General features: G+C 42.6%; 1 protein-coding gene across 3 annotated transcripts in view; it reads left to right on the plus strand.

Annotated features, from left to right (window-relative positions):
- The window catches only part of RPRD1A (regulation of nuclear pre-mRNA domain containing 1A), a 71,384-nt gene that overhangs the window by 2,784 nt on the left and 46,039 nt on the right, over positions 1-22,561 (plus strand). For all 3 annotated transcript variants that reach the window (XM_030551483.1, XM_030551484.1, XM_030551485.1), the window contains exon 2: positions 22,012-22,141. In XM_030551483.1, the coding sequence (XP_030407343.1) occupies positions 22,012-22,141 (130 nt within the window). The remainder of the gene's footprint in view (positions 1-22,011; positions 22,142-22,561) is intronic.

The raw sequence follows: 22,561 nt of genomic DNA on the forward strand, positions 1-22,561 counted from the left end.
ATGCAAGCTTAAACAAAACCATCAAAGTACACAGTGCCCTCCGAGAACCTGTATGGAGGAATCAACTTTGCTAATTATTCATTGCTGTGGGTAAAGTGTATGCAGTAAGTCTCTTCTCCCCCTGGCCCCTTTCCCTAAGGCTTCTCATTCCTCTCCCAGAATACATTCCATACTTTGACAACCTCGGCTCTAGGTAAATGGAGGTAGTGTTAATTGGCAGGATGAAGCACTCTGAAGAATTGACAGCAGTGTTTGCTGGTAGCATCTATCTCCAGTTGTCAAGGTTGTGCTCTCTTGGGGGAAGAGGATCTGCATGGGGTTCTTAGCAGAAATACTATTATTTTTATCTTCACCTGAATCAAGATTTGGCTACAGTGTTGCATGCATTTGCCACCTCAGACTAAGAGGATGCAATGCTTCTGACATGTGGCAGTCCAGCTCCTGTCTGTCCCTGCCAGCAGGTATATGGGATCTTGGGGAGCAATTACCACACAGGTGGGGTGCCAATTAATTTCTTTATTAAAGGAAAAAGGAAGTGGTGGGAATTTAACAATGAAATACGATGGGATGGGGTGTATAGGGTGTTTACAATAGACAATGATGGGGGGGTTCTTATTGAACAGTGTAGGGAGTTCTAACAGTGGGGTACAGTAAATGGGGTTCAGCCCAGTGGGGTATAGTACAGTCAATAAGCGTATCAAAAAGAAATGCACAATAAAATGGTAGCTTCTATATAAAATGGTCAACAATTTTAGATAGAATGTATTAAGTGATTGGTGGCCTTATACTCAATGTACCTATTGGGTGTCTGGGAAGTGGGCGGGCTTTGCCCGCCCCACTGCTAAAGGATCCTCCCCCAGCCTAAGGGGAGGAATCACAGGGCCACAGAACCCACTGAGTGCGGGGGACAACTAATAAAAGAACAGGGACAGGAGTGAGGTCAAAGGGTCAGAAGGAGGGAACCTAACGGGGACACCGAGCGGAGAACCCCGGACAGCGCCCACTGCTCCTCGAAGGCGTCAAGGGAGCCAGTGGACGCCGCCCAGAGGAACTCCGCCCGGATGCGTGATCGGACCATGGAGCGGAAGCAAGCCCCACAGTCACCGGAGTCTCCATCGGCCAATCTCCCCTCCCTGGTCGTAACACAATAGTATCAATGCAAATACAAAGTATATTAGAAAAGTGGAAGCAACCAATGGGGTGTTAGAATTACAAGTAAAATGTGAATTTATACAATGTAACGGTATAAAAGAAAAGTAATGACTTAATTTGTGAGGCTAGGATAGCAGATAATCTGTCAAGGAACAGGAGGGGTGAGGGGAGTGAATGATTAGTGGCAACTGATGAGGAGAATGCAGCTGGAAGTAGCGAGGGCCTCTGAATCCCTGCAAGGTAAGGACAATGGAGCAGTGTGATGGTGATCTTCGGTAGGGGAGGGACAGCGGAGAAGTGTAAAGAAGGGCTAGAGAGAGGTTTAAGCAACAAGCGGACACCAGAAACAAGGGGGAAAAAAAGCGGCAAAGGGTTTGGGAAGTTTCACAGGGGAGAAGCAGCAAGGAGTTTGGGAGGTTCGGAGGGTGATGCAGACACGGGGGGGGGGGAGTTGGGAAGTTCGGAGGGTGATGCAGATGCGGGGGAAAAAACAGCAAAGGGTTATAACAGGGAGATACAGAGAAGCACACAGAGGGAGAGATTGGAGCAGGGGAAAAACCAGACACGAATTCAAGCAGCAAAAACCCTATCTATAGACACGGAGAAGTACACAGAGGAGGGGATTGGAGCAGGGAAAAAACGGACACGAATTCAAGCGGCAAAAACCTTGTCTATAGACACGGCGAAGTACACGGGGGTGGGATTGGAGCGGGGGAAAAACAGACACGGGAAAGCTCAGGGAGAGATCGGGACGGCGGGAAGATGAATTTTAAGCCGCAAAAACCTTATCTATCTTAACCAATGATTAGGCAAAACAACAAATATCGCATTTCTAAGCAAAACTATAACAAGCAACTATATGGAGCAACAAAACAGTAAACTATAACAAGGCAGGAGAACTTACAAGCTCTACAATCTTAACAAACTATGACTTATTAAACTAAAGAAACAAAACCTATGGTGCACCTTATGCTATGGGGAAGTCACAGAGGGCAGAGTGGTATGTGCCCAGGATACAGCTCCCAAGGAAGCCAGGGGATGGTGGCTGTAGCCAAGGGATACAGCTGAAAGGAGGGAACCCCGAGGCAAAGCCCACAGGAGCAGAGCTTAGTAGCGGCACAAACTTATTTTTAGCAGCAAAGCGCTGCGGAGTTTAAGAGAGGTTTTAAGACACAGACCAAGGTTTAGCTTGAGTCTGTGTGCTGGGAAAACAGAGCCAGCAGCTAAAATAATAAAATAAAAGTAGGGAAAGTTTCACAGAGGGATTCTTAGCAGTCCCCAAGGCAGCAGCAAGAACATCAGAAGGCTTGGTACAGTCTCAATTATCAGGAGATCTCTCAGGTAGCAATTCGTTCTTCGTGGGAGGGGTTTCAAAAAACGGGAGTACACTCAAAAAATAAAACGAGCGGAGAAAGGACTCCCCAGAACCCCTGGCTGATCAGACCAGGCAGCAATGCAGGAACCTTTCTGATGTTTGTTTCAAAAATGTTTTTAAAGGCAAACTCAGGCAGTTTCCTGCCAGTAATCCTGGTAGGCTCCCTCTGTCACAGGGGAGGAGGCACAGGGAAAAGCCAGGCAGGTGAGCACAGAAACATGTCTGGGCAGAGTTCTGTGCAATAGGTGACTCAAAAGCACATGAGGCCTATGACTTATGCCCAGGAACTTAAAAACACAATAGGTCTTGCAGCTCTGGACATTGCCTGCCCTACACCGAGCCCAGGTTCAACGAGGTGATAACAGGACTAACCCTTTGAACAGGGCAGTGGTCCCATTTAGCATGCAGCACAAGTGGCCCTCCCTTTGAGAAGGACAGTGGCCCTGGTAACCAACTTAACAGCCAGGGCAAGGCTACCACAGGAGGAGGACAACAACAAAATGGAGTATGGGGACAGCTGTGAGAAACAAAATGGAACAGACACTGTCTAAGAAAAAAAACACTGAGACCACTTCATGCTGCTCTGTCCATTTCGAGGCCCTGGTCCTCATTGTTTAAGCTATAGAAATTGCCTTTTGTCCTGCATCCCAACCTTCAGCTGCATTTGAGGCTGACAAACCCCAATCCTCTATCTTAACTATTTGTCTGTGGTCACCACAGTACTTGAAAGCTTCACAAGAGTTGTAACTTATATTTCAGTAGTGTCTAGAAACCCCAGCCAAGATCTGGGCCTCATTGTGATAGATGCAGTACTACGCATAGACAGTCCCTAACTCCAGTAGTTTTCACTCTAAATGAATAATATAGGCAAAGAGTGGGAGGGAAAACAAGCACAGAGCAAAGTGACTTGCCCAAGGTGAAACTGTAGGTCCCTGCTAGAACCAGGAGTAGAATCTAGGTCTCAGGAGACCTAGTTCAGTGCCTTTTTTATCAAACCACATGAATACATCTGCCCAATTCCCCCACCCTGTGAGATAAAGAATTAATAATAACTTCATTTTAGAGAGTAGGTGATTTTGCCAGTGTTACGTAGGAATTCTGTGGCAGAATTAAAAATTGAACCTTTATCTCCTGAGTCCCAAACCAGTGCCTTTAACCATAATGCCATCTTTCATCTCATAATTCATTCTTGTGGAAGGCCCTTAAGAGTGGAATATGCCATCACCAGGGGTAAGCTGAGCAACCTTAAGAGCACAATACAATGCAAGACTAACTTCTCTGGAGCCTTTCACTTAACTAATGAGTGGAATGGCCACGGATGTGTGTCCTGGACAACAATTTGCCTAGTTTTTACTCTTAAATGGCTTCGGTATTAAGGATAGGAGCTCTCAGACCCTTGTTCCTCTTTGTCAGTGGTCCCTGTATTTCTAAAATTGTTTAATGGGAACTAGACACTATGTTGAAATTGGAGTCAGGAGGTGGTATTTAGACATGCATATACTATTTACTGTCTGGATAAATTAACATATTGTAACAAGTCTATTCTCCTGGAGCCTAATCCCATGAGATTCTGGTTCTGACAGTGAACTCTTGCAGTTTACTTTCAAAACTAGCAAAATGAGTGACAGAATACAAACTTCTGGAATGTGAAAACAAACTTTTCAACATGTCTTTTTTGGGGTTACAGTTAGCTAGAATTCTCATATTTTATAATTTTTTGTCCTCTTAAAACTTGATATTAAAGCATAGATCTTTTCGTTAATGTTTTGGATTTTATTTTTAGCTTATTCCTTTTTTTTTTTTTGCTTCAGACCCCTTGTCCAGAGTACCGTAGGTAAATTTTTACCTCACTTGCTTTTTGGTAATTATGTAAAGATGGTTACAGTAATAGGAGTTGTTTAATTCCATGATGCAGCATTTTTTCTTGCCCTCTTTTTCCAGTCACCAATAAGGAATGATTCTTTAGATCATGCTTTTAAGAGTACAGAAACAAATGGTATCAGAAAGATTTTTTTTTCTATGTTGATGGCTACAGTAACGTAAGGGGAAATGGCTGATCAAGCTGAATTGAGGTAATTCTGAAGTAATCTCCCATCTCTAGTTTCATGTTCTTAATAGTCTTTGGACTGAAATTTTTGATTAGAATAACTTTGTACAGTTGCAGAAGAGTAATCATTTTTAGTTTTTTAGCTATTAGCTTTCACTTTGTCTAGATGTGTGTACATAAATTCAAAGGAAAACTGTTAAAATGCAGTCTGAATTTTTCATGCAATTATATTTGTAACATTTAGAAGTATGTAAATTAGAATTATTTCAGAATAGGATGCTGAATTCGCTGCAGTCTTATGGCATGTAATGACTTTTTTACTTATTTGTCTTAGTTGTAGCCAGCAGCAGGACAGTAGGATTTGTTGATGAATTTACAGTCCCTTAGTGTAAACAGCATCTGAGTGTTTTGTAATCATGCATTACAGTTCTTAAACTGTGATATTTGGACCTTTCTCCTCAGATTTATATAACAGACTTTTTACTAATGTTTCTTGACTGTAACTAATGAAAATATTAAATGTGTATATCGTAGAATTCATCATGCTGTGAAATTACAGATACTGTGGGTTGACAGTAGACTTTTGGCATCTGTCATATGATGAATAGTCATCAGATGAGTCTGCTCATTAGAGACTTTCTTTTAAAGGTTGGTTGGAACATACACGCTGAATGTGTTCCACTCATTTTCTTTTTGTTTTTTAGCTAACCTATGAGATAATATGCATATACATATAATTTTTAATTTTTAGAATTTTTTTCATAACTGTCATTTAGTTCATGCTCTGGGTATGTGCTAGCATATTGATGATGAAAATATTTTTATATTAATGAAAAGAGATTATAGCAATTTGAAGCATGACACCGTTATTATTCAGAGATAAGAATCTACAGTGATTAGAGCCCAACTATAATTTTAATAGCATTGTCATGAGCTTCAGTTGAGATTGACCCATCTAGGTTTGTAGCTTTTTCTTTCATGCATGTTCAGGGTACCTCAGCCTCTTGACGTGACAGTGTCATGATGCATTGTATTGACTCCAAACTGTGGCTTGCTTTTTTTTGTAAGAAAAAGTTGCCTTTCTGTTTGGTTATAATCTTCAGACTTAGCCACCTGGATCAAAGCATCTTTCTTTCTGTGAGGCGGTTGGGGATGGGTGGCATTATCTGAAGAGGTCAAATCAGATAGAGAGAAAAGTATTGATACTGTCCCAGTTCCACCCATGAGACACCATTGAATAGACATTTGTATTGTGATCTCCCCTCTCCTTCCTTGTATGTTGTAATCAGCAGTGTAATAGCTAACAATGCTTACATTTAAAATTTTCATTATACTGTACCTTAGTTAGCCTGTTGAAATGAGTGAGGCAGTTCACACTTCTCCGAGCTGTTTCATGTCTGTAGGGTCAGGTAGATATTAAAAGGGAAAAGCTATATCTTTGGAACTATAAGGGCTAAACACTTACAAAATGAAAGTGTAGATTTTAGAGCCCAGAACATCAGCCATCAGAGAAAAGTACCAGTTCTTCAAACTGCCATGAACTGGATCAGTCGGACTCCTGATATAGTGGGTTAAAATTTAACTTTCTCTAAATATGTGATCTGTGCATGATACTCCTGTGTTTTAACTCTAGAGTGGAGAGTTGGTAGAATCTCCCCAAACTCTTAACCTCTAAGGGCGGTGGTAGCAAAGAAGAATGTGAGTCAGGTCCCCACTAGTTATTTCTTGTGACTCCCTCTGCTGTATGTATTTGCTGCCTTGAAAACAATTCAGTCAGCTCCTCCTTAACTGCAGAGGAGCTGTGTACCACATCAGCAGTTGTAGCTCTTCTCTGGATCCCAGTAATTGCTTGAGGTATCCTTTCTCAATACCAACTTTGTCTTTCAGTCAAGTCTGGAACTTATTGAAGTTCTTATATCTTGGCTTCTGATATTTGGTGCAATTCTTCAGTGCTTGACTTTTGTCAGTATTTTGGCACTCGGTGACACCTTTTTTTTTTTTTTTGGTTGGTGCTTTGGTGTTCTAACACTTACTAATTGTTGGTGCCTGTAGTCCTCATTGTCATGCTGCTTTTTATTTTGCCACCAGCTCATCAACCTGCTATTTCTTTTCCCTACTGAAGCAGCTTTTGTAGTCTTCATGGAGATTACTTGAGAACCTGGGTTAGTTAAACCTTCCTGCAAGCATCTACGCTGCTAAGCCACACTTGAGGCATATCTGGTAGGTGCATGCATCCTGGTTACATGCTAGAATTTCCAAGGGCATATCCCATGATTCATAGTGCAATACCACTCCATGAATTGTTTTGTGGTGTATTTTGGAAGAAATTATCTGTCCCTCCCATGTCCCTGTGTGGAAGAGTTCTTTGCTTACCAACACAGAGAATTTAAACACTTCTGGCATTGCAAACTCCTCATTTCAATCTTCACCTCTGTTCTATCCACTGTCAAAGGCATTGATCCAGATCAGGATAAAGACCTATTCTAGTAGTTGTCACTGTTAATCCAACGCCTATTTTCAGAACTGGAGACAGATAGAGAGCATTTTGGAAGCAGCTAGTGGCCGTCAGAAAGTGGCAGCAGGCCTTGGTGCGGACACAGCAGAATTGAGACAGCTGATGCAGGTTGTAATAGCTGTAGATTCTCTTATGTTGACCTGATGTTGGATCAGGAGCACAAGTTCAGAGAGGATATACACTGTCATGCAGACCCAACCCTCCAGTGTCAGGACATGGAGACGAGGGAGTCCAAAAGTAGGCTCTTACTTCAGACTGCTGCAGGTTGGTTGCTAACCAGTTTTGTCAACTGTGACCATCTCCTTCCCCCCACAAGGTGCAAGTGAAGTTGTACCCTGATGTTAGAGTGCACTTAGGATAATTTGCTTACTAAGCAGTTGCAGGATGGTGGTAGAATGTACATTTGGACAACTGAAGGTAAGTTGGCACTGCTTGCAAACCTGTTTGGATGCAGTGTGTACATTGACATTTGTGTTATTGGGACTGCTGTGCACTCCACAACATACGTAAGCATAATGGGGAGAACATTCTCCAAGAATGGGTTGAAGATTGGCTGCCTGTACACCAGAACCTAAGAGTGTGCCTTTGATCATTGGGGCTGGGAGAACGAGGGAAGTAAGGGATGGCTTGTGTGCCTACATCCTGCTTTGTGTGGGAAAATGTGAGTCTGTAGAATGTTGTACTGTGTAGACTTAGACATGTTTGCTGTTCTGAGAATAAAACCTTTTGATTTAAACTTTCTGCCTCTTATTTCCCAAACACGCTCACCTGTGGATTGTTCAGTCAAATACTTTAGTAAAACCAAATGCAGCCAATCCAGCTGCTACTGTCCAGAGTGAAAATGTTAAGAGTGAAATGTACAGTGAAAACAAAGTAAATCAGTGTGATGTCACTGTTGATAGAATTGCACATCACCAGTGTTCTCATACTACTACTCCTGTTGTTGCACGGTGGTAGAATGAACAGAATACATATATCTGTACTCGCTTCTGTCCTAGGAGTTTGATTGCCAACCTCACTCCAGAATTGTCAAGTGGTGCATTGACTGCTGGGTATGTTAGCATGGAGGAGAGTCCACTGGCAAAGGTACTGGTTATCAGGCTAAGCAGCTGCTTGAACATTTCCTTCTGCTGCTGCCAGTCATGCTCCATTTTCCTGTCCAGCTCCAACAACTGCCTCTGGAATTCTCACTGGTGGTGTGACCTGTGGCTAAAGTCATTTTGTATATCCTGCAGCTGGTCTTCTTTGGAACATTTTTTTTTCTTTCCCCCTGCTAGTTCAGGGCCTTCATCCCAAAAGCCATTGGAGGGCTGCTTGGTGCAGCAGATGTGGACAGCCTTGCAAAGGCAATAAAGGGCTGCTTTTTTTTTTATTTTTTTTTGGTCTAGGAAAATAAAAATATCTCTTAACATCGTGTCACAAGAAGGCCATAAAATTTATACTTTTATTTTCTCCATATCCACATTTATCTCCTTTGTCCATATTTGCCTGTTGATAAGCACCTGCAGCTTAGGTCACCAGCCCACCAATACAATGGAAAATCTTGGAATTTTTTTAAAATAAAATAAATATATTTTTTGATCTGGATGGGGGTGGGTTTGGTGCCCATAAGCCCAGGGACCTATTTCCAGGGATGTGAACTATCTCCCGTTCAACAGTGCTGGTCTTAACACTATTTCAGGTAGTGGTGTCATTAGAAGATGTTAATCTGCTGGAGGTTCAGGATTGGAAGAGGGAACTTTTCCAGGCCTGTGGTAGACGACCATCTGTCTATGTCAAAGAAGTATTTACTTGCCTGGTGACTGATCAATGAGTGATGACTAGAGAGGACTTGTAAGCTGTGGGGTGGGGAGGGTTTGTCTTGCATAGGCATATCCTGGACTGTCTTGAGGTTTTCCTATATGAAAAGTTCATAAGCATATTCTTCTGGGGGTGGACCAAAATTTCAGTGAACACAAAAAGCATGCTGAAATAGGATGCAAGAACTTGCTTACCATGAATATGCCTTTTCACAGCCCCTGTATATCGGCAAGAGACTTTCACTCAGGGTGGATTTGATTTAAATCACTAGTCAGGAAGACTCGATTTAATCATGGATTTCTACATGATAGTGCATCCTTGTTGGTTGTTATAACCTTAATAGATATTCTTCACAACTTGGAGATAGATATAGGTTTCATTTGTAGATTTCATTTGTAGATGGTACACACTGTACCTTTTTTAAGTGATTTATTTTGAAAACTTTTCAGATTAGTTTTATAGCTGTATCAGAAAATGAATGATTGGTTATTTCGTTTATCAAAGATAATTGAAGCAAATATTTATGAAGTCATTGGGATGTGAACTATCTCCCGTTCAACAGGGTAATCACTAATATTTGGAGAATTTCCTTGTCATGCTGTATTAGGAGGAGAACATCACCAGACAGACATTTTTAAAATTGTTTTATTTAACTAAAACAACGGTATGTATTCTGGATTTTTTTCTTCAACAGCAAACGTAATATTTTAACACAAGAAACGTACGAATTTTTGAATTCATTTAAACATTCAAGGCTTGTTTTTGCTAAAATTGTTTTTAACTAAAATAGTTAAATGAAATATTTAAAAACAAAAACAAAAATTGTCAGCTAGGTCAATATGAGACACTTAACATTTTGGCTTCTGCAGCTAACTCTGTCATCTTCACCTTCATTTTCTTGTTTGTTCATAATCTGGAAAAGAAAAACAAGCTTTCCTGCTTTTTCAGGTCCCAAATGATTTCTCAGTTTGGAATAAATTAGTCCAAAGGAAGAAAATATTCTTTCTACACTGTCAGAAAAAGCTACTGCTGTTAAAAGTGCAATTATCACTTCAACAGTCTCTGAATCCGAGTGCTTAAGTGACTTCCACCAGTTCACTGGTGTGACTTTTTTTTTTTTAAAACATCAGCAGGAAACATATTTCTTGAATGGTTCTTATTCCCCAACTGGATTTTTTTACAGCCTAATGCCATTATAGGTTTTCCCTTCTAGTGAGAGAATGGTATGGTAGATCTCAAATCAATGAAGGCTATGCTCAGAAAGACCTCAAGACTTCTGAAATATGCTGCTCAAACAGCTTCACTTTTGTTTCTACTGCCTGTCCCTCCCTTATCACATTTATCTCCAAACTACTTCTCCTTGTCCAGGTCTATTCTGCCCCCAGCAATTTTCTATTCCAGGGGTTGGCAACCTTTCAGAAGTGGTGTGCCAAGTCTTCATTTATTCACTGTAATTTCGTCTTCTGGTAATACATTTTACATTTACAGGGGCCGGCAGATGGAACCTTAGACTGGCAGCGGGCTGAGCGGGGCCAGCGACCAGGACCCAGGCCAGCAGTGGGCTGAGCTGCTCAGTCTGCTGCTGGTCTGGGGTTATGGCCACCGGCCCTGCTCAGCCCACTGCCGGCCCGGGGTTCTGTCCATCCAGGCCGGAATTGGGCTGAGAGGGGCCGGTGACCGGGACCCAGGCTGGCGGACGGAACCTCAGGCTGGCAGCAGAGCGCTACTGAAAATCAACTTGCATGCTGCAGATTGCTGACCCCTGTTCTATTCATTGAACTTTTTGAAACGTTGCACTTTTAGAGAGAGGTAAGGGATTGACTCTGTGTACACAAATTTGCAGAGGGACAATAGGGTTGAGATCTGTTCTCTCTCCTCTGTATGTATGTATGTTAATATTTTTTTGCTGTTAACAATCATGTTATCTCTGGAGACACAAATCCACAGTTTGAGAACTGCAAAACTAAGCATCTCTATTATCTTCTAGACTGAGCACCGAGTCCCATTGAGTAGATAGAAAGATTAACCTAAATAATCTGTACAGAAGCCCCTGGAACCTCATAAGATTGGGTCCGTAGTCCATGGACTATTGGAACTTATTTACAAAACTTTTCTTAAACATTACATGAATATATTGTCTCATACTATAGAATTAGAATTTATAATCCCTATTCCATGATGAGGTATCTGAGCTATAATGCATTTTAATTAAAACTGTCTTTAGATATGCTTTTTCAGGAAAAAGCATTTTATCAAAAAATTCAATTTGAATCCTTTCCCCCCTTTTTTATCATTGATTTCTCTTAATCCTGCTTTCTCTTAATATAGACACAGCTCATACAGTAGGACATAACATCCTGACTGTCTTGGACAATGCTTTAATACCGTGCAGTGTGTGTGTATACATAGCTATGCATATGTGCTTGTGCTCCATGCATCCCTAGGTCTGCAGGCATCACTCATTTTGTAATCTCAGTTGTGAATAAATTGGTTAGTAGCATTCAGTTACATCTCAGAATAAATAACTAGTTGCATATTTACGTCTTTTTCTCTTTGATTGGAATCCATCTTACCAATGTGGACACAAGAACAAATGGATATAAACTGGCCATCAGGAAGTTCAGACTTGACATTAGACGAAGGTTTCTAACCATCAGAGAGGAATGAAGTTCTGGAACAGCCTTCCAAGAGGAGTAGTGGGGACAAAAGACATATCTGTCTTCAAGACTAAGCTTGATAAATTTATGGAGGGGATGGTATGATGGGATAGCCTAATTTTGGCAATTAATTGATCTTTGACTGTTAGCGGTAAATATACCCCTTGGCCTGTGATGAGATGTTAGATGGGGTGGGATCTGAGTTACTACAGAGAATTCTTTCCTGGGTGTCTGGCTGGTGAGTCTTGCTCACATGCTCAGGGTTTAGCTGATCACCATATTTGGAGTCGGGAAGGAATTTTCCTCCAGGGCAGATTGGCAGAGGCTCTTGGGGTGTTTCGCCTTCCTCTGCAGCATGGGGCATGGGTCACTTGCTGGAGGATTCTCTGCGCCTTGAAGTCTTTAAACTATGATTTGAGGCCATTGATCACTCAGAGATAGGTTGAGGGTTGTTGTGGGGGTGGGTGAGATTCTGCATTGTGCAGGAGGTCAGACCAAGTCTATGACTCTATCTTAAATTACATGTGATGGGGAGGAAGGTGTGGGGAGGTGGCTGGGGAAATGGTGTGGCTTCTGCACTCAAGCTGGCTAAAGGTCACCCCATAGTACATAATATTCTTCATAATAATTGCATTGGCCATAAACCAGCAAAATCCTATCACTTATATTGCAGTTTCTCACTAGGAATAACAAAGATGGCAGCAGCCTCTTACCTGTCAGTAGCTGTGATTCTGATGCTGTTTTCTCTCTGTTCCATTCCCTGTCCCCGATCAGGTCTTATGGACTCTGGTCTGAGGATGTCCTCGGGTTCATCTGGCCATAGGGACTGCTGGCCCTGGGGTATGTTTGGTTTCTTCCAGTCCTCCTACTGCTGGGTTCTCCTCTATCTCTTCCAGTCTCTGTCCATAAGTACATTTGCTCTTAAAACCCCATCAGGCACAACAGGGGGCTGTTCCATGCTTTGGATAGTGTTGAGCAACTAGTCAAACTCTTTGTAGTAGTGGCAGGTTGATAGTAAGTTTCTAGATTTGTCATTGGTATTTTTTCTAGTGTTTTTTTTAATTCTCTGTGCACTGACTTTCCCTCCATATAATCCCCTTCTCTGCCAGACTCTTGGAGATGCTCTTTTAGAGGTGTGATTTTTGGTGTGTATCTCAAAATTACAGTGCTTACTACACTAACTGTTCAAGTAAGCTGTGTAGAAATGCAGAAGACCGGGTGTAATGTGTTTATAAACTTGCCAGATGTAGCATATAAACTAATAGATGAGTTCCAGTGCAGAGAAAGGGAGCAGGTACAAAGGCAGGAAAATATGACCCCTACAAAGCCATTAGAGGACAACCACCTGGGTTACAGCTTCCTTCACATGCGGGATAGGTTCTAGCCCCTACCCCCGACCCTATCTTACAGTGAATCGTGTACTGCCCGCTAGGTAAGCAAGCCTGACAAATCTATATAAAAGGCTTTTTATGCATGGAAGAGAGGCTTGGGCTAAAACCATGGTAAGGGTATGTCTGTACTACTCACTGGATCGGTGGGTAGTGTTCGCTGTATCGGGGATCGATTTATCGCGTCTCGTCTGGACACGATAAATCGATCCGCTAATTGATGTCCGTACTCTGCCTTGGCAGAAGGAGTAAGTGCAGTCGACTCGCTGCCAGGAGACAGCCAGGTAAGTCGAACTAAGATACTTGGACTTCAGCTATGCTATTTGCATAGCTGAAGTTGTGTATCTTAGTTCGAACCCCCTTGTTAGTTTAGCCCAGGCCTAAGAGTCTGGGCTAAATGAGTAGAGTTAAGCCAGGTTCTCACCTGAGTTTAGTCATGCTTTCAGCCCAGGCCAGCTAGCATGGCAGGGGGCATAGGGAGTAGTGTGTGGATTTTGGTTTCACTTGAGCTAGTAGTACTCCTCTTGTGCTGTGAGAATGCAGACTAAATCATTTAGCGTGCTGATAGTCTTCCATTGTCTTCTCTGTTTCTTCCAGTGTGCCAAGGAAGACGAACACATTCTCCCACAGTTCATTGGGAAAGAATCAGGTGCGCAGTTTACTGCAGCACAGAGAACTATGGGATGTATCTCCAGAAAGTCCTGATGATGCACATGAGGGAGTGCACCATAACTTGGGCACGGGGTTGCGGTGTAGCTGTTCATACACAGGCTACAGTAACCTGATTCCTCGTAGCATACATGTAACACATAATGGACATTAAACTGTCTGAATGCCTGCCATATACCTTTCAGTGTGTCTAACTACTGGTTTGGTCTGAACTGTTTCAGCTAGCACTGGTTTAGTGCCAATATGAATGTCATTAAAATGGTTCAAACTGAAATGGTCCAGATGGGTCAACTACTCCCACAGTGCACCAGTAGCCCTTTGAAGTGTTCCAGAATCCATTGCTTCTGGGAGCTGTGCCAGTAACTGGAAGTAGGTAATCAGAAGGCCTTGCAAATGAAAGTTCAGAAGTGTTAGTGTGGGCATGAGATAAAACTGCACCTTTTCAGAATGAGAGTCAATATAGATCCAGTGCTAACATCCAATCCCTTCCTCTGTATTCACCTGGTGCAACGTCTTAGTATAGCAGTGATACTGGTTTTTACCTATTTTTGTACTGCTCCCCATGTCAATAGTCACCACCTAGCCCCGGCCTTGAGCCAGGAAAACATGCGTGATCTTAAATAAAACCTTAACCTGTAAATTGTGGCACACAATGCTACCAACACTTCAATCTAACATGCTGTGTCTTACCAAATGCCGAGGAAAATCTGTATAGTTCACTGATCCCATTCATATATTTTTTAATGGAAATCCAGACTTCCATATCTCTTTGAGACCTGAATATGATCGGTCATTTCCGAAGATAGATGCTATAAGAGGTAGATAAGTTTTCAGACTGAATCCAACAGTTGATTTTGGAAATCAATATGCTTAACTGTTTCTGAGAACATTTTACATTGAAGTCCTTTGTTCGTGTCCTTTAATTAAAATCTATACAGAGCAGAATACATTAGCAGGAAACGCTAAGGCAGGATTGTGTGTACTTCCTGAGAGCAATGTAGCCCAGTTTGGTACAGTTCTATTGCAGATCAGCAGGGGTTCAACACTGAGGTCTAGATACAGAAACACACATAAGTGGAGAAGTTTAAATGTGCATCATCCAGAAAGAGGCACTGAACTGGAACCCAAGAGACCTGGGTTCTAATCAGTATTTCATTATTTTAGTAACTACAGAAAAATCTCTAATAATATTCCTCTGCCTGTAGTCCTTCAGTGCTGGTTGGTTCTCTGCCTCAGCTGCCAAAGGATTAAGCATAACTAAATCAGGCAAATCTATAGATTGGATAGATCAGTGGTTCTGAACTGGGGTCTTGGGGCGCAAGCAGGTTTTTTGCAGGGGGTGAGGGGGATGCCAAGCAGGACCAGCATTAGACTCACTGTGGCCCAGGGCAAAAAGCTGAAGCCCCATTGCATGGGTCTGAAGTCCTAGGCCCTGAAGAATATAGCTTCACAGTGCCCTTGTGGTGTGGGGCACCAGGTAGTTGCCCTGTTTACTACCATCTAACGCCTGCTCTGGCTTTTAAATGCAGAAAACCAGTTGAAGTATAGCTGGGCTGTGGAGTTTTTATAGCATGTTGGGGAGTGGGGCTCAGAAAGGAAAATGTTGAGAATCCCTGGGCTAGATTGTGTGGGGAGACTTTTTTAAAAGGCATTACATACACCATTATATATACACTAATATCCTGTATGTTGCTTAAGACAATTGGTAAATGTTTACCTGCAAATGGACAAGGAAAATACCTGGCTTTGTAATGTCTGTCATCTCAGTACAGTGAACATGAATATGGCTTATTGAAATCTTATCTCTGACAGCTAGCGAAAACATTAGCTTTTTGATGGAGATGTGGGGAGACTTTTTTCCTTCATCCATTAATGGTAGTTCTTTAGAAAAGGGTGCGCACTCTCTCTCTCTCTTTCTCTCATATGAGCACTGTGAGGAAGATGGCTTGCTGTCTATGGGATTTCTTTCAATTCTTTCCATTGGATGGACTCCCTTGTGACAGAATGACCTCTTTGTTTTTAGTGTTCCACTTCTTTTAATTAGAGTTTCTGAGCTTGTTTATATAGGGACACCAACCCATCAGTATTGTTGGCACTGCTACCTGAGAGGATATTTTTGTTTCAGAAATCCACTATATTTCTCAAACTTGACTATTTTGGAAACTAAATAGCTATATAGCCATGTCGGACATAAACTGTTCTCACAAGTATTTATTCTATGCAGCTATCAAGATAATATGTCTGGGCTGTTTTATCCACTCTGTATGTGTGCATAAAGAGATTTATGGTTCAATATTAGGTGACTTTTCAGAGTTAACACATTACAGCCTCCAGATATCTTATTTTGGGGAAACAATGTATCAAACTGATATTTTTTTCCTGTTAGTGACTGAATCAGTAATAGGGTTCAGTTCAGAGGATAGCTTTACAAAGGCTCCTACAGTCTCAGATCATCTTACTTGGTTGCTCCATAGTTTGTCCTCAAAACTCAGGTTTTGCTTGCTCTCGTTTCAAGGGACACGCCAAAAGGGACAGTATCTCAGAGCTTGTTGTAGAGACCAGCATGAGTAACTTACTTATATTTGATCATTTTCAAAGAGTAGCGTTATTTTCTCTGGATTCCACCTATCATGTGGTGTCTCTGTGCCTGGCCCAGATTACCAGTCTGGGCTTTTTCAGTAAGAGGATTTTGCATACCGTTGTCCCTTAGACAAGAATCTAACTTCATGTGAACAATGTGTCTGTTTTGGATGTTGAGAGCTGTTGTAAGTTCTCACTGTATGGACTGGCATGTGAGGGATTTTGTATAAGGAATATGATTAAAACAGTGTTCTATTTACATTGTAAAAATTTAATATTATCACCGAGGGGATGGGGTGTCACAATGTTACTGGATTCTCCTTCCCCAAAGCATAGATGACACCAGCATGCAAATATACTGGGCTGGTGACCAGTACAGAGAGTGGATTAAGCATCTCTAGACAGTACAGGAAAACCAGAGACCAAAAACACACCTCTGGCAACTTGCCAGCATTGTGCCTATTTTTTGAGCAGTTTGACAAGCACAGAGCTATCAGTGGTGCATGATGAACTAGTTAGCTGGAATGGTGCCCTCCTGGCCCCAGAATCCAGCATGGGGCCTGATGGGAACCAGCAGCAGGTGCAGAGAGAGGCCCACAAAGTGATTCTGTAGCTGAAATGAGTCCCAAAGGAGCTTTTGATGCAGGAGCAGCACATCCTGCTGTACTTGGAGGAGCTGTTTGATGCCCACTCGGGGAACAACCTGGCCGCAGAGCCTACAGACGACAGACTGGACAGAAGCTGCCTTGGAGCCTGGTAAGTTTCTGCTCCGTCTAATGTTTAATATAGGAATGGGATGGATTTCAGTTCTGTGAAGCACTGTAAAAAGTACTTAAAGCCCTGGTTAACAGCATGTGCACCAGTTGTGCACCCATTTCCTCCTCCCCCCCCCCCCCCCGCCAATGTGGAATTCAATTTGGTGACCAGGAAATGCAAACAATAAAAACCACTTGAAAGTATTTATTTTACTAGAAAGGCACAGTTTTTTGTTAAGGCATTTCTGTTTCTTAAAAATAACCTTACTGCCATACCTGTAAGTATGCCACTCTATAACCAGTGGTGTTAACAAGCCTTCTGGAAAGAGTGAATGGTACAGTGGTGGTGTGTTCCATTCACAGATCTAGTCCATTTCAAGTAAAGGTAGTCCAAGCAATACATAGGTGACACAATCATTTTTCCTAACCCGTTCAAATTTGAGACATGCATCCAGAAATATGCCAGGGGGTTGGGGTAATGGTTGTGGAGTTCTGTGTGTTGCATGTAATTATAACTGGCTAAGACATGTGAAACTTATGCAGCATCCTGTTGATTCCCTCATGAATTCTGACCCAGTCTTAAGTGCTGATAGATGCAGACTTTTCCTGAAGCCAGAACTCCAGATAGGTAATCACTTTTTGGTGAAGTGTGTATTTTTTAGGCCCACCTTGGTAGCCCACCAGGCCATTCCACTCACAGATGTGCTGTTCATTCATTATATGTTTGAATACCTTCGCTGCATACATTGCAGGTTTCTCACCGGCAGCTTTGAATATCCTCTTCTTTTGCCAGTCAGGCACCATAGGAACAGTTATATCCTCCAAAATGTGGAAGGCCTGAAATGATAAAGAGCCTGTGTAGCAAGGCAACTGGCAGACTTCCCTCCCCCGCAAGTAATTATGCATTTTTTAGAAAACAAAAAAAAGCTTTGAATTTTTAACTTACCAGTGTCTCAGTATTAGTGTCACTGTGATTAACCAGGCTGTGTTCAGGGAGCATCTGTGGTCGGAAGCATCCCTCTGACAGTATATTGAAGTTCAGTTTGAAAATGTAACCCTTTGTCCTTGGAATTCCGCAAGAATTTTTTCTGTGCTCCTGCAGTGAGCTGTTTGAGACAATAACTCTGCATCTTGTCCTATTCCAGATCCCTCGACCTCTAGTGACTGCAGAACCGCAACAGCTTGCCTGCTGTGTAATACAAGCCTGGCTCAGCTTACTGTCAAGGACTGTTCCAAGAGGAAGCATTTCTGTGATGAACTTATGATTGAAATTCTGGATAGGGTCCACAAGCAGGTCCAGTAACCAAAACGGAGGGACTTATGGCTGAAGGCAAGACATGGCGAGAGTCGAGAGGAAAGGCTGAGGCAGGCCGCACAACTTGAGAACAAGATTTCAGTGCAGGAGCAGGCACTTGTTTCACTGTTCTTGGAACAGGAGCAGTGGCTAAAGGAGGAGGACAGAGGTCAGCAGAGAGGACAGTTTGAGTTGCTGATGTCAGTAATGGCTGAAAGAGTACCAACTCCTGCTTCATCACCCACATTACAGCCTCAGACCTCTGGGCAGTATCCTGGGATTTAGTCCAGAAACAGTGTGGAAAACTTCATGACTGTGTAGCCTATGCAGTAAGGCCCCAATAGTGGCTGGATCAGGCAACTTAAACCAGTGCGGTCCTCCATATTGACCTCCTTCCTGTGGATGCCTCCACCTCACTCGTGTGCGGCAAGAAGGAAAGGAAACCTGGGGTCAGGGGGTTCTGTGTTGTACATAGTTTCATTATTTGCAGTTTTTCCATGCACTTTTTTCCTCCTCTGGTTCTGTTGTTACTAGGGTGTTGGTGTAGCAGTGTCAGCTGGCCTGCCTGGTAGTGGGTGGGTGTTGTAGTTTTCCAAAACATGTTTATAAATAAAGCTTTTTGTGTCATTAGGAGAGTTTATTTCTATCACTGTCATATTGTACAATATGTGTTTTTAAAATAACAAAGGTAAACACATGATCAAGGACGATTAGGAATTAGTAAGCAAATGACATTCCTTTATACAATCCTCACTTCAGTTACTACTTTATATTACTCCTGGGGGAAATTCTGTACAATATTTTAAAACTTGGCATATTTTATTTGTTAAAATAGCACTGTATAATCACACCAGTTTGTTGTTTTAGTAATTTATTTCGCCATACTTGTTAGCGACAATGTCTAACAATATAGATACCAAAAAAAACAACCTTCCCCAAAAGTAGAGTGTTAAAGAAAGCCCTACCACAATCCACTTTGTTTCTCTGCCCCCTCCCCCCACAGAGCCCAACCTGGGGGCCAGACACCCTCTCCCCCAGAGCCCAGGGATCCAGAGGGAGAAACAGCCTTATGCTGGGTCCCGGGTTTGTGTGAAGTTTCCTGCACCCAGTCTCTTTCTTTCGGGGTGTACAGCTGTCCGGAGCCTTCCAGTTCTCTCTCTCCTCTCCTCTCCTCTCTTCTCCTCCTCCTCCCTGCCCCAAGTATTTTATTTGCAAACTGGGGAGCTAAACTTGGCCAGGTCCAACTGCTCTGCAGCCCGTTTCTGCAAGGGAAAAAGGAAATTCTGCACAAACATTCATTCTGTGCAAATTCTGCACTGCACAGTGGTCCTGAATTTTCCCAGGATATTATATGAATCTATACTGTGAATCATGCCCCACCATTTCATAAGTGGTTATGTCATTCAGAAGTACATTGCATGGCAATCAAGTCCCTACTCTCACCAAGCACTCACCTCAACCCCAATCAATAAGCACTGTCCCCACTCCTCCAAAAGGACATTCATAAAGTCCATAATGTGGGAGCACAAAGCCTCCCTGACTACTCTTGCCTCGGTGCATCTAGCTCAGGCACAAAGTAGAAAGCTATCTACTTTCTGCCTGAGTAGACTGGTTCAGTGGCCCTTCTCGGTCATAGGTCCATTCAGAAGGAAATGGCTCACCTCTGGCTTCACAAAGATTGTGAAGAGCACAGCAATCTACAGTAATGCGAACAGCATTGGTGACTTGTGCATCCAAATGGTCTGTAGACATCTCCAGCAAGGATTTCAGTCTACCAAATGCAAATTCAACAACCATTCTGCACCTGCTGAGAGTGTAATTAAGAAATCTTTTTCCAGGGCCTCCTAAATTAGGGTATGGTTTCATAAGCCAACGCAAAAAGAGCTGTGCTGGGATCCTCAAAATAATGGTGGGGTCAGTAATGCTATTGATAGTGTCATTTGATGGGAATAGTGTTCCAGCCTGTCCATGAATGTAGACTCACATTCATCACAAAACCCTGACATCATGAACTTTCCCAGTGCAGCCCATGTTCACATTCATAAATGGACCTCGGGGGTCCATGAGGGCCTGTATAGCAATGGTGTAATGCCCCTTGTGGTTTGTACTTGTGCTCTTTGAGGAGGACAAACTAGGGGCACAGGAGTTCCATCAGTGGTCCCAGGTTGGAAATCCCATTCTCTCAAATGCAGTTACTTCATGAATATTTTTTTAAACCACATGCCTGATTGCCACAGAAACTTCCACCGCCACTTTACCCACAGTCGACTTCCCAGCCTTAAACTGGTTGGCAATGGACCGGTAGCAGTCTGGGGTAGCCAGCTTCCGGATGGTTATAGCAACCTGCTTTTGGATTGGCATGAGTAGGTTCATGCATATGTTTACACTAGAGAATTGGGGCAAGCTGTTCAGAAAGCTCCAGAAATGTAGTTTTCTTCATGTGGAAGTGCTGGACCACAGCTCGTCATCCTATATCACCATGACAATTTGATCCCCTCAGCTTGTACTTGTGGCCCTGTACCAGAAGTGCCTTTCTACATAGGGGGCATGAGTGACTGTACCGAGTGTCATGAGTTCCATTAGCCAGTTGGAGTCTGCCATGCTTGGGTACTCTGCTGCCGCCTCTTCCTGTTTCATCATAAGCTCTGTCAGATGCCTTTGGTGGGTCAGAAGATGCCACCAAAATATCCACTACCATTTCTCAGAAGCTCTTCCTGTTTCCCAACACAGAAGGGAAAGTACAAGCAAGAGAACTTCTTCTGTAGGCGCTGCCTCCGTGTTGCTGGTTCCAGTAGCTGGGGGTGCACGGACCAAAATGATTGCTTGGCCGGATGTGTTGGCAGGCTGTTTAAACTTTCTATAGCATGCAGTGTAGACAGTCATGCTTTCTCACAGTATGCCAATGTTGGGACTAGACCAGCCACATTTCAGAAGAATGTTTGAGAGTCTGTTATATGGCTGATTTCACCTTGGTCTGTGTGCTGCAGTGTCAACATCAGAGCCCCAGGTTCAAGCCTGGGTTAGAAAAGCCTTAATGGCTGGGTAATAATTGTAAACACTCAAGCCCTGGGTTTCTGTAACCCAGAGTCTGCTGATTGGAGTCCCATTAACCCTGATCTTATATAGCAGTGTAGACATAACCCTTTTGAAAATGTTACCCTAAGATTATAGTTACAAGATCATATTAAGTTATGCTTTGGTGATTCATAATGTCTTTTTTTAAATACACATTGCGCTTTTAAATTTGAAATTAAAATATGTAAGGTTTTGTGTGTGGAAAGAACAACAACTTGGGGGACTAAGTTGTGTTGTGGAGGAGAGACTAGGTTGATGAGTGTGGTGGGTAGGGACTGTGTGTGTGCTGAAGTAGCAGATGAATGTGGTCGTGTGAGAAGGGGAGAAAGAGATCAGAGTAGATTGTGGATTGGCAAAACATGAAGAATGTCCAAACTTCAAATTAGTTGTTGCTGAGCCTGTACTTAAAATGGCAGTGAGGGATAGCGGACTGCTATGACTTGCTGTGTCTGGGTTTTGAGGGCTGAAATTTATGCAGACAAATTTTTTTTATAAAAAGTTGCTTTGATTATTTTGTATTAATAGCATGAGGTGCTAATAGAAATAGTGAACTTTTGTATTTTTAAATAACATTTATATCTGTTTTTATCCTCCACATAAGAGATGTAGGAAGAAACTCAACTGAATGTTAACCTGGAAAATTAGTTTTATACTACTAACTACTTTGGATTGTTGCATCTCTCTCTTCTTTTTTCTTTTATTAGCAAAACCAAATAGGAAGTTGACATTCCTATACCTGGCCAACGATGTCATTCAGAACAGCAAAAGGAAAGGACCAGAATTTACAAAAGACTTTGCACCAGTTATAGTTGAGGCCTTTAAGCACGTTTCAAGGTACAGTAAACTGTAATGTGGGCATTAATATCTTATTAACTATTATTAAGCCAGTGTGTGAGGCATTTTCCTTCCAGAACACTTCATTTGTTCTGTCTGGATCAGCAGCTTTCATGCACCCTAATTAAAAGAAACGCCCTATCCTAGATCTGAAGCTTATTTTTTTTTCAGTTTCTTCCGTGCACCTCTTAGTTTAAATATCCTTTGATCTTGCATACATGTCAGTCTTCTTTAGCATATGCCCAGTGGTGCTGGAACACTGTTAATAGTGTGGGTGCTGAAAGCTAGACCCCTTACCTTTGTTCGTGTGTGTCTCTCTTCCCCCCACCCAAGCTCAGACCCAGAGCAGGACTGTGTCTCTGGGATGCAGGGACCTGGAAGGGGTAAGTGGCCTGAGGCTAGGGCTGGCAGCTGGGAGCC

The sequence above is a fragment of the Gopherus evgoodei genome, chromosome 2 (assembly GCF_007399415.2).
Source record: "Gopherus evgoodei ecotype Sinaloan lineage chromosome 2, rGopEvg1_v1.p, whole genome shotgun sequence".
NCBI lineage: Eukaryota > Metazoa > Chordata > Testudines > Testudinidae > Gopherus > Gopherus evgoodei.